The 12,313-nt window shown below is 39.9% G+C and overlaps 1 protein-coding gene across 13 annotated transcripts in view; it reads right to left on the reverse strand.

The window, feature by feature from the left end:
* The window catches only part of SLC12A6 (solute carrier family 12 member 6), a 103,268-nt gene that overhangs the window by 4,585 nt on the left and 86,370 nt on the right, over positions 1-12,313 (reverse strand). For all 13 annotated transcript variants that reach the window (XM_015141798.3, XM_015141797.3, XM_077939071.1 and 10 more), the window contains 8 exons: positions 8,427-8,601; positions 8,019-8,137; positions 6,697-6,795; positions 4,403-4,522; positions 3,534-3,638; positions 2,947-3,115; positions 1,096-1,291; positions 351-520 (listed from right to left, as the gene is read on the reverse strand). In XM_015141798.3, coding sequence (XP_014997284.1) covers positions 351-520; positions 1,096-1,291; positions 2,947-3,115; positions 3,534-3,638; positions 4,403-4,522; positions 6,697-6,795; positions 8,019-8,137; positions 8,427-8,601 — 1,153 coding nt within the window. The remainder of the gene's footprint in view (positions 1-350; positions 521-1,095; positions 1,292-2,946; positions 3,116-3,533; positions 3,639-4,402; positions 4,523-6,696; positions 6,796-8,018; positions 8,138-8,426; positions 8,602-12,313) is intronic.

The raw sequence follows: 12,313 nt of genomic DNA on the forward strand, positions 1-12,313 counted from the left end.
TAATTAGTTTTACCACGGAATGAGCGCATATATGTGTGCAATACACACACATACATATACCTTAAGTTTCCAGTATTTTTTTAAAAAAGATGTGTTCACCTGTTGTTGTTTTCCCCAAGGGCTCATATGGAACTTTATTAATTTGGCTGAATTTCACTTGGAGATAAGTAGGTATCAAATACAAAGACAATTATTTCTCTTAAGGTTGAAAGTGGGATCATAGGAAAGCCTAGAATAACTTCCAACTCTTCTGATTCTAAACCCCAACACTATACAATCAGAGAAAGAATTTGTCTGGCGAACCAGGACACAAGGGAGAAAGACTTGCAAAGAAAAGTTGTCTCAAATACCTTGTGCTGTTTCAGCAGGAATGGTAGTAGCATGAGCATCCCCCCATCATGCACAATCCACCACACATCAATGTTGCCCTCAGAAAATTGCTCCACATTGCTGGGAAAGAAGGAGATGTTTTTAGCCACCAGCAGTGCGAGATGGGCAGCAGTTGTCACTCGAACTGTGCCTAGGGAGAAAAAAGAATAAGCAGAGAAGAATCCTTAGGCTTGCCTTGCTTCCTAGCATGTCAGGAAAGCAAGGAAATGCTCTCTTCACACTTCTTTGAGCAAGGGGTCCTATTTACTTAGATTCTATCTCATTACATAAGAAAAATCATTGTGAAAAATCTGAATAGCTAACAGAATTAGACTGAGAACCACAGTTTATGTTACAGGGTATATTCTGATTACTACATTTCTAAGGGGGGATATGTGAATTTGGGAGATGATGATGCTGAAGAACAATTCTTCCAATTTCTGTGAGAACATCAATATGGAAAATCACAAATGAAAACATGGCAATTTTGGAGATAATTCCTAGCACAAGACTTGACAGAAATAAATAATTCATGAACATGATGTGAAGCTGAAGGGGACAGGTAGAATCTGGTATTACTACCAGACTACTAGTAGTTTTTCAGGTTGCCTTATAAGACTATGCTTCAGCAATGGCATAATCTCTTTTAGGAGGCTGGGGGTGACAGAGATTTAACTATATCCCCTCGACTCAGGCCCTTAGGTTTGTATGAGAAATGGTTAGTACCAATAAAAGTCTTCCAAGCGCGGGCATCTTCACTTTGACGCCAGCCATTAGGCCAGCCCATCACCACTGTGTTGTGCTTCATGCCCCCAAGGCCACATGACTGGATAAGGTGGGAAATGCCCTCTCTCAGCTTGGCGGCCACCACCAGCTGGCAGAATCCTTTTACCTTCTCTGCCTCCATTAGGTGCTTTATGGTCTGAAAGAGACACAGGACCGCAACACTGAAGTGGTTCACTCTGGACCTTTTAACCCATTATTCCTTCTCCGTATTATATCCCCTACCTTTTTCCAAAGTCTTCATAAATCTGTATCGTCTACAGAAAAGTCCAAAAAGTTAAAATTATCCCAAAGGAATTTCATGATCTTTTATCTTTTTCACTTTCTAAGTGCTTACTACATATTTTTGCCTCTGTAGCTGGTTGTCTACATGTAGTTTCTCTGCTTTTTCCTCTATTCTGCTTTTTTTTTTTTTTTTTTTTTTTTTTTTTTTTTTTTTTTGAGACAGAGTCTCGCTCTGCCGCCCAGGCTGGAGTGCAGTGGCGTGATCTTGGCTCACTGCAAGCTCCGCCTCCCGGGTTCACGCCATTCTCCTGCCTCAGCCTCCCGAGTAGCTGGGACTACAGCTAGTAGAGACGGGGTTTCACTGTGTTAGCCAGGATGGTCTCGATCTCCTGACCTCCTGATCCGCCCGTCTCGGCCTCCCAAAGTGCTGGGATTACAGGCTTGAGCCACCGCGCCCGGCCCTCTGTTCTGCTTTTGTTCCTTTGCACCATACCAAAAAACTGGGAACAGGGATCTCTACAAAGTGAATATTCAACATTCTTTCCCAGTTGACCAGGGTGATTCACTAGTGTGAACAAGATCTCCTTCCTGCCTCAGCCCCAGTCATGCCCTGACTCATCTTACCAGAAACTCAATATGATGATTCAGTTTCACTTTAGAATTTTCTCAGGTATGTTTTCTTTTTTGCTTCTCCCATTCCCATATGCTTTTTGACATTTTAATGGTGATTATTCATGACACTTGTATTTGCATTACTCTTCCTTTAGTCAAACCAATTTGGAGATATCATCGCATTTACTCTTACTCCACCCTCTCGGTGGGAAAAGGAAGGGAATAACGGTACGGAAAATGGAATGACTTTTGCAAAGGCACAGATTAAATCAGTGATGTGGCTGACAACTAGGATCTCATGATTTTCAATCCTGGGTACCTTTTATTAATTTTTACCATCATTCTGGAGTAATGTTTCTTCAGCATTTCTAGTGTTTAGGATTTCAAAGTATTCCAAAATGAAATCCAGTAAGACTTTTGAAATGCCATTGAACACACTGAACACAATGGCATTTCAAAAACAACAGGATTAGTTCTATCATATATAATAAATATTAGAGTGAAAACAACTTCCTTGTTAAAGTAGAACTTTAATGTTCAGTACAGCTAACCAGAAGTGGCAAAGGAATCTTGCTCATGATGCCACATAGATTGAAGAGGAAGAAAATTTGGTCATTACTCGTTGCCACAAGATTGAGAGGAACCCTCTCCATAGTTCAAGGGATCAATTTACTTACATGACTTTTCTCAGTGCTTAATGTTTAGAGTATATTTGAAAATAATGTTTAGATTTAATCATCTTATAATTTAGTAATGCTTTAAATGGGAAGAAAGAATAAATAACTATTTTCTGGCTCATCTTATTATTTGGGAGAAAGTGTCTGTTCAAAGGTCAGCACTAAGTGAGAAACCTCCTAGATCACTCAGGAACAAGATTCAAGTAGAAGTTTGAGGTCTTACTACTTAACATCACAAAGCTGTAAGCTGAGTTCCAATACATCAAAGTCTGACTCTTACCTGCTCAGCAGCTAAAGCTTCACCGTAGTTCTCTAGAAAGTTCCCCACGATGACAGAGCCCACAATAGTGAGACCTTTTCCTGCTTTGAGCTGTGAGGCAAAGGTGAGGAGGCGAGGATGCTTGACATGTAAGTCTTCATCTAGTTTCAGTAATACAAGCAACTGAGGCCTGTGAAGAGGTTGGTGGGGGTTGGAGGGGAGGAGAAAACATTTTGGGTTTGGGGAACAGAATGACAGACTCCACCCTGTAATTCAGGAGATCTGTATGAAACAGGTAATTTGACAGAAGGAAGAAATCACAGGAAATGACAGGATGAGGGTATTAGTTTGAACGCTCCCAGTACTATCTCGAGTTGATCAGTCTTCAAGGAAGAATAATAAATTGTGAAGAATAATAAATTGTAGAAATCTTGCTCATAAGTGACATGAAGAAAAGGGAATAAAAAAATTAAGGATTTAGAATAGTTCAAAAGAGGTCCATTATACCATTTCCTTGAGCCACATGGTTTCCTTATCCTGTAATCAACAAAGCACATATTTTTGTGTGTTAACTATGTGCCAAATACCGCTAGTGTTGATTTCTTTACCTCCAGTTTTTAGTGTGTGGAGGTCCCTCCTCCAACCGAAGCAAAGCAAACCGGGCTGCACTGAGGGACAGCCCACGGATACCATCACCCCATTCTTTCTCCGCTCTGTGAGAAAAAGAAAAGAGCAGAGACAAATTTAAACTATAGTAAGTATACTTTTAAAAACTAAAGTTTTTTTCTGAATCTAAAAATCACACATGTGCAAGGTAGAAGATTAAAGCTCAGATTAATGATTTACATAATGTTCTTTACTAATATAATGAACCCGATGTAGGCAGATCAACAGCACCAACAGACTGCACTGCACAAACAGTTCAGAATAAAGCCTGAAGGGGTCACTCATTCAGTCCTTCTACCTAATTGTTCAAAACAATAATGTAAAAGAGCAATTTAGATTAGAAAATTATAACAGACCTGGAGTTTAAGTTACTTTGAAAATAATGCAGAGAAAGTAAAGTTCAATGTGATCTTCTGAATAAGAATGTTACTTCGTCCTCATTTTTGAAAGTTGTAAGTCTTAGTAGTTACAAAGTTGTTCAGAACTAATTTCTTTTTCATTTCAGAGACAATCCCTTGACTGAAGAGATAAGCAAAAATATTTATATTTGTGTTATACTTTGTTTAGTACTAATCATTATTATTTGGATATGTCCTTTGTTATTTTCCATTGATCCATTCATACTTTCTCAATGGATTTCCCTTGTGATGAAAAGCTTGCATCAGTAAGACGGTTAGAGAATTAAAGGTACAAAATATAGTTATGAAAATGAAGTTACCTGGGTCCTTAATGTATTTTCACTGAGCTGGCTCTAACCAAACTAGCTAGTCTTGCTACTTTTAGCAGTGATCAAGATTAAATCCACACTCACCCTTGGTACTCAATGTACTTGTAGATCATACCAGCTATTACCATGGCTACAATGGCATAATACCAGGAAGAAATGAACATCAGAGCCAGACAGATACTCATTCCCATGAAAGAAAGGGCCCTAGAAAATTAAAAACAAATACAAAAAAGTATCTTTTAAAGTAGCTGAAAAAGAAGCTTTTGTTAGAGGTGCTTCTCAAACTATCTGTAGTGAGGGATTATTTTTTAAAAACTTTGAAACTATTATAACTTTTATAAAATGCAATGAAAATGAATTATTCAAAAAATCATCACATGCCTGGATGCTGTAGCAATGTCACACTGCCACAAAAGTTTCTAAATGCTTATTCTCAGTTCTACAGTTGTCTTATCATGAAACAGTCAGTAGATGTGCACTAAATCCCAAACTGTCCTTTGCAACAGACCAGCTGCTGTTATGTTTCCAACTGCTGGAAAACTAAGTAAATAACAACACTATCAGTCACCTGCAGTTATGAGGACAATTAATACTTACTTGGCAAAGCCAGGATGGGACACACAGCCAGAAATGTTAATAACTCTAGGATCTTTTGAAAATTTTCATATAAATATTTCTAAAAAGTTTATAAACATTTATTAGCATAACTGCAGAACTCACTGAGAAAAATTATTTTTGGGCTAGGCGTGGTGGCTCACGGCTGTAATCCCAGCACTTTGGGAGGCCGAGACGGGTGGATCACGAGGTCAGGAGATCGAGACCATCCTGGCTAACACGGTGAAACTCTGTCTCTACTAAAAATACAAAAACTTAGCCGGGAATGGTGGTGGGCGCCTGTAGTCCCAGCTACTCAAGAGGCTGAGGCAAGAGAATGGCGTGAGCCCAGGAGGCGGAGCTTGAAGTGAGCCGAGATCGCACCACTGTACCCAACCTGGGCATCAGAGCGAAACTCTGTCTCAAAAAAAAAAAAAGAAAAAGAAAAATTATTTTTGGACTGTACATAAGAGAAACCTGGCAGACGGTAATGAATTAATTGCTTGTTTTGACCACACAAATTAGGTAGACAACCATATTTACTTAAGTTTTTCTGTGTACAGAATGAACTTCTTAGCTCTGTGATAAATTTTTAAGAATGAATAGGAGTGTTAATTTGGAGAAAACTAGGATGTAATGAAAATATAGGGTAAAGAGAAAGAGAAAAATAGAGGCAAGATAGCAACAAACAAAGTTTATACAGAACCTTTCTTTTTTTTTTTTTTGAGACGGAGTTTCCCTCTTGTTGCCCAGGCTGCAGTGAAATGGTGCAATCTCGGCTCACTGCAACCCCTGCCTCCCGAGTCCAAATGATTCTCCTACCTCAGCCTCTCGAGTAACTGGGATTACAGGCATACGCCACCACGCCCGGCTACCTTTGTATTTTTAATAGAGATGGGGTTTCTCCAGGTTGGTGAGGCTGGTCTCAACCTCCTGACCTCAGGTGATCCGCCCGCCTTGGCCTCCCAAAGTGCTGGGATTACAGGCATGAGGCAGTGCGCCCGGCCTCATGAAGAACTTTTAACTAACATTAAAGCTAGAAAGAGGATCAGAGGCATTAAAACTTAGTTGAAGATTTTAATTTTTGCCCAATAAATGTTACATCACTGTCCACCATTGGTAAGTGAAGACAGAAAGGGAACGAGGAGAAAGTTAGCAAAGAAGAATGTAGCAGTGGGTACATACGGGACATAATTAATGAGCTCTTAGCTATGAGAGGACAGATACGGGATGGTAGCCAAAAATCTTTCATGACAACCCCTTCAGGACTGGGGAGACTTAACTACAACAGCAGCAGCAGCAACAGTTCATCGAGAGCTGAGCTTTACTATGTACCAGGCACTACGACAAGCACTTTAGATTTATTAGTCCCATTTTACAAATGAATAAAATTAAATTTTACATGGTTATGTGCTTTGCTGAAGGTTACAAAGCTAAGAAACAGTAGAGCTGAAATTGGAACTTAGAACCTCTGACTCCGTAGCCCTAAGAGACAAACAGGAAAATAAATATGCAAGAGAAGGTTGTTTTAATCTGAAAATTACAGAAGGCTGGAAATATCTATTTTGTGCTTTTGCTCTACTCTTATTGGGTGTTATAAGTTATTATAAAGTGATATAGGAAAATAGGAGGGTGAGGATTCAGATAAGAATTGAAAGTTGAAACAGTATGAAACGGCTGACCAAGAAAAAAATTTTATCGAGAACCCAGACTCTCCCAGTTTTCTACTTCAAAGATGGGTTCTCTCCAAACGTGAGTAAAAAGAATAAAAGAAGCAGACTTACCAATGGTAGTAGCGGAATCGGGGTCTCCAGTTGGGTGTTCGAAGTAATGTTTGCAAGGCACATGCCAAGTTTACAAAGAGGTAACACATGAGAAAAAACCTGAAGAATGAAAAGAATAAGAGTGATTCTTATTGGAAGATGATTCTTTGAAGGTTAAGGAACTGGAGACCTTTGCTGTATTGAAGTCTGTTTCTAGACAACTAACCCTTGATTAAGTAGGAAGCAGGGAAACTTCAACCTCTCCCCACAAAGCTGCTCATCCTTCTCTGTTCTCTCAGTCAATGACATTACCACTCTTTACCCAGTTGTTCTTAGGATAATCCAGGTTTCCTCTTCCTTACCCTTGTTCCAAATTCACTTACCAAGTCCTATGGATTCTATTTAAAAATCTCTAAGCTGCTTCTCTTCCTTTTCATCTCTACTACTAATCACCTTAGTTTAGGCTCTCATTTCTTCTTTCCAATTAGCATTCCCTAATTAGCATTAGAGGAGCAAGTCTAGCCTCCTTCTAATCCATCTTTTATACCAGACTGATCATCCTAAAGCATTATCATTTTGTTCTCAAAGATTACCCACTACTTCCAGGTAAAAGTTCCAGACCCTTTGTGATCCTGATCTACCTACTTCTCTATTCTGCTATTCCCTCAGCATGCACCCTCCACTCTAGCCAAGCCAAACTACTTCCAGTTCTCTGGATGTGCTACCTTATGTCATTCCTCAATTCCTTTATACGCATTCTCTGCCTAAAATGTTCTTCACCCCTTCTTTTCTTAGCAAATAACCAGTTATTCTTCAAGATACAAGTATCACTTCCTCCAGAAAATCTTTCTTGAGTTTCCGTCTGTTTACATGCCCTGCCCTGGTGTTCCTATGGCACTCACTGTTCACCCTTACCATGGCACTCATCATGCTATATGGGAATCATTGGTTTCCTTATCCCTTATCAGTTCCATAAGATTGTGTCTTATCCATCTTTGTATTCCCAGAATACCATAATACACAGTGCCAGGTAAGTAGTAAGTCATCAATAAATCACAGGTGAATAAATAAAAAAACTAACAGTGGTGGTAAAAGCTACAACCAATTGATAATGAATTAGAAATGAAGCCAAAGAACTTCTGAATTTAAATAGGTAGGAAAAAACCTAATAACTTACAAAAGTTAGCCTTACTTGAGAGTTCTCAGGAATGACTTTTATTTAAGTGAAGTTACATCTGTATTTAGCCCACTCTGTTATCACTACTGTTACATGACTGAGGGAAATAAACATGCATTATTTATCATGTAAGCAAGAATAACTGAAGAAAATCACTGGCTCTTACATGGAAAGAATTGGAGCCACAAGATCCAGGGAGGCAATAAGTATTCCAAGCTCTGCAATGGCAGCAGTTAGAAGTAAAGCCCAGGTAGGCTCCCCATTGGCTTTGCTGTGGCCAAAAACCTGTACACAGAAAGGAAATACCAGGCATAGGAGTATTGAGTCATTGCTCTCTGATTTCTCTAGCCTACAGTTTCAGACATCTGGAAGATCAATAGTGTTACAACTGTGATATCTTTTAAGCACCTCTATAGCACTCACATGTAAACTCATGCTTGGGATTTAGAGGGTCCTGTACTAAAAACCCATGTCTCCACATTTATGGTCTAGTAATTTCTAAGCCCATGAAGACCACACTGTTTCTCATTAAAGCTGGGAAAAAAAAGAAGAGGGCATAAAAAAGGTCACTCACCCTCAGAAATGGTATGATGTTATCCTTGGCAATAGCTTGTAGCAGCCTCGGTGCACCTGTGAGGCTCTGAAGTCCAGCCCCACACGTTGAAAAGAAGGAGCCAATAACAATCACCCATGGGGATGGCCAAGATAAGGTGCCCACCACCAAATTACCTTTCACAGCATCACCGAACCTGGGAAAGAAATAGGAGTAGGGAAATTTAATCTGGAAATAACTTTAGACTGAAAGACTAGAGAGACATTCACCCATTCTTTTTTTCTTTTTTCTTTTTTTTGGAGACAGAGTCTCACTCTGTCACCCAGGCTAGAGTGCAGTGGTGTGATCTTGGCTCACTCCAAATTCCACCCACCCAAGTTCAAGTGCCTTGGCTTCCCAAGCATCTGGGATTACAGGTGTGCGCCAACACACCTGGCTAATTTTTGTATTTTTAGTAGAGACGAGGTTTCACCATGTGGCCCAGGCTGGTCTTGAACTCTTGGCCTCAAGTGATTCACCTGCCTCAGCCTCCCAAAGTGCTGGGATTACAGGTGTGAGCCACTGAGTCTGGCCCACCCAATTTTTTTTTTCTATTTATAAATTTTAGAGAATCAAAAGTAAGACAAATAATATTATAAAATATAAAGATAGCCAGATTTGATCAAAAGGCACTATTGACCTATATTAGGAAAAAAATACATATGGGGCTAGAAAATAAGCTAAGCTTCAGTTTTAACTTTCCCCTTCAGGGTATCAAAATATCTGCTTTTTAGAAAAATTGAGGCCAGGCGCGATGGCTCAAGCCTGTAATCCCAGCACTTTGGGAGGCCGAGACGGGTGGATCACGAGGTCAGGAGATCGAGACCATCCTGGCTAACATGGTGAAACCCTGTCTCTACTAAAAAAATACAAAAAACTAGCCGGGCGTGGTGGCAGGCACCTGTAGTCCCAGCTACTCGGGAGGCTGAGGCAGGAGAATGGCGTGAACCCGGGAGGCAGAGCTTGCAGTGAGCTGAGATCCGGCCACCGCACTCCAGCCTGGGCGACAGAGCGAGACTCCGTCTCAAAAAAAGAAAAGAAAAATTGAGATCTCACTGCACCTATAATTCTGTATTCGTGAAACATAAGCATTTTTCTATGTCATAAAAAGCTATGAATAAACATTTTTAGTGATCTGAATAATATTGCATCACAATTTGTTATCCATTCTTCACTGTTGATTTTCTATTGTATAAAATGTTATAATTAACATCTTTATGCACATATCTATGTTCACAGTTCAGGTTTTTTTCCTTATGTCAGGTTTTTTGTTTTTTTTGTTTTTGTTTTGAGACAGGTCTCACTCTGTTGCCAAGGCTGGAGTACAGTGACACTATCTCAGCTCACTGCAGCCTTGACCTCTCTGGCTCAGGTGATGCTCCTGCCTCATCCTCCCAAGTGGCTGGGACCACAGGTGTGCGCTACAATGTCTGGCTCATCTTTTACAAAATTTTTTGTAGACGGGATCTCGCCTTGTTGCCCAGGCTTGTCATGAACTCCTGGGCTTGTGTGATCTTCCCCTCTCGGCCTCCCAGTGTGCTGGAATTACAGGCATGAGCCATTGTGCCCAGCTAAGTTATGGCAGATTCTTAAGAGGGAATAACTAACCAAAGGGATCAATATCTTAAAACATTTCAAAATCACTAAATTGCTGTCCAGAAGTTTGTACTAAATTTTACTCCCACTGGAAATACAAGAAGATTCAAGTCTTACAGCACATGCACACTCCATACCAGTCTTGTGGATTAAAAAAATATTAAGGTCACTGCTAATTTGATGGGTGAAACATGGCAATAGTTTAATTACTTGCTTTTAACAATTTTTATTAAGTATCACACACAAAAAGTAATGTGCAAGGCTGGGCGTGGCGGCTCACAGCTGTAATCCCAGCACTTTGGGAGGCCAAGGCAGGTGGATCACGAGGTCAGCAGATCAAGACCATTCTGGCTAACACGGTGAAACCCTGTCTCTACTAAAAATACAAAAAAAATAGCCAGGCATCGTGGCGGGCGCCTGTAGTCCCAGCTACTCGGGAGGCTGAGGCAGGAGAATGGCATGAAGCTGGGAGGCGGAGGTTGCAGTGAGCTGAGATCGCGCCACTGCACTCCAGCCTGGGTGACAGAGCAAGACTCTGTCTAGGGGAAAAAAAAATGTGCAAAAAACAACAAATGCATATCTGAAGATTTCTATAAAGCAAACACCCCATGCTGTAGGTGTTGACCTACTACCATGCAGGTCAAGAAACAGAACATTACCAGTACCCCAAATTCTCTCTTATGCCCATTCCCCTCATTAGCCCTTTCTTCCTCTCCACTATGCTTTTTTTTCTTTTTTTTTGAGACAGGGTCTTGCTTTGTCACCCAGGCTGGACTGTAGTGCTGTGATCATGACTGACTGTAGCCTCAACCTCCTGGGTTCAAGTGATCTTTCTGCCTCAGCCTCCCCAGTAGCTAGCACTACAGGCATACGCCACCATGCCCAGCTAATTTTTTACTTTCTGTAGTGACAAGGTCTTGCTATGTTGCCTAGGCTGGTCTGGAACTCCTGACTCAAACAATCTTCTAGCCTCAGCCTCCCAAAGTGCTGGGATTACAGGCATGAGCCACCACATCCAGCCCTCTGACTTTGAATACTATGTAGTTTTACCGTTTTAAAACTTTATATAAATGATACACAGTACATACTTTTGTGTTTGGTTTCTTAGCATTGCTTGTGAATTTTTTCGGGGGGTTGTATATTGCTATGACGTACTTTGCTGTATGGCTTCCTATTACATGAATATATAATTTAATCACTCTACTAGCGATGGACATTTAGATTATTTCCAGGTTTTGGCTATTAAGAATATTTATGAAGGGAAAATGAAGCAGGCAAAAAAATAAAATAAAATAAAATAAAAAAGAATAATACTACTGTGAAAATTCTTGTGAATTATTCTCGATGCACATGTGCAAGCATTTCCATTAGATACACCTAGAAGTGGAAATGCTGAGTCATAGGTAAGCACGTGTTCAACTTTAGGAGATAATAACCAATAATTTTCCAAAATGATACTCTAATTTACACTCTCAATAATAATTTTTATATTATGGTGTAACTTACCAAAGCTCCATGAATTTCCTACTACAATGGTATAGTCATATACTATACTCTATACATACATATATACACCCCCCCATACACACATATATACCATGTTACATACATATATATACTGTGCTCTTTATTTTGTCAACAATATTTATATTGCATCTATTAGGCTTCGCGTCCTCAAAGGGCTCAACGTGTAGGGGACAGTGATACGAAAACAAGTAGCTGCAATATAGCATCATAAATGCCATAATATAGTATATTCTATAATGTATAGAATATATTGTGGCTGAACACAAGGAGTGTTGACCTCTGTTTGGGTGAGTATGGGAAAGCTTTACAGGAGAGAAGACCATTAGCCTAGTCTCTAAGAGGATTAATATGAGTTGGCCAGGTGGGAGTAACCTATTCTAAGCAAAGGAAACAACACAGACAAATGTGTTTGTAAGTGGAGACATAATAAGACATATTAAACTCTTAAGTTAGGGAGATTATGAGGGAATAGCAGGAGATAAGCGTAAAAAGAGGCAGAGAGGGCCAGATCACAGTGATGGATTTTAACAGGCTTTGGCAGGCTCTGAAGCAGGGAGGTTTATAGGTTCAAATTTTGTGTTTTAGAAAAGCCACTCTGGTGGCAGTGTGGAAGAAGGATTAGAGGCTAGAACTAAAAGGGAGATTATTACAATAACATAGGCAAAAATCCTGAAGGTCTGTGCAAAGTGATTGATGTGGATAAAGACCAGGGGATATATCTGTATGGTGTGGAAATTTTTAAAAAA

This window comes from Macaca mulatta, chromosome 7, assembly GCF_049350105.2.
Source record: "Macaca mulatta isolate MMU2019108-1 chromosome 7, T2T-MMU8v2.0, whole genome shotgun sequence".
Lineage (NCBI taxonomy): Eukaryota > Metazoa > Chordata > Mammalia > Primates > Cercopithecidae > Macaca > Macaca mulatta.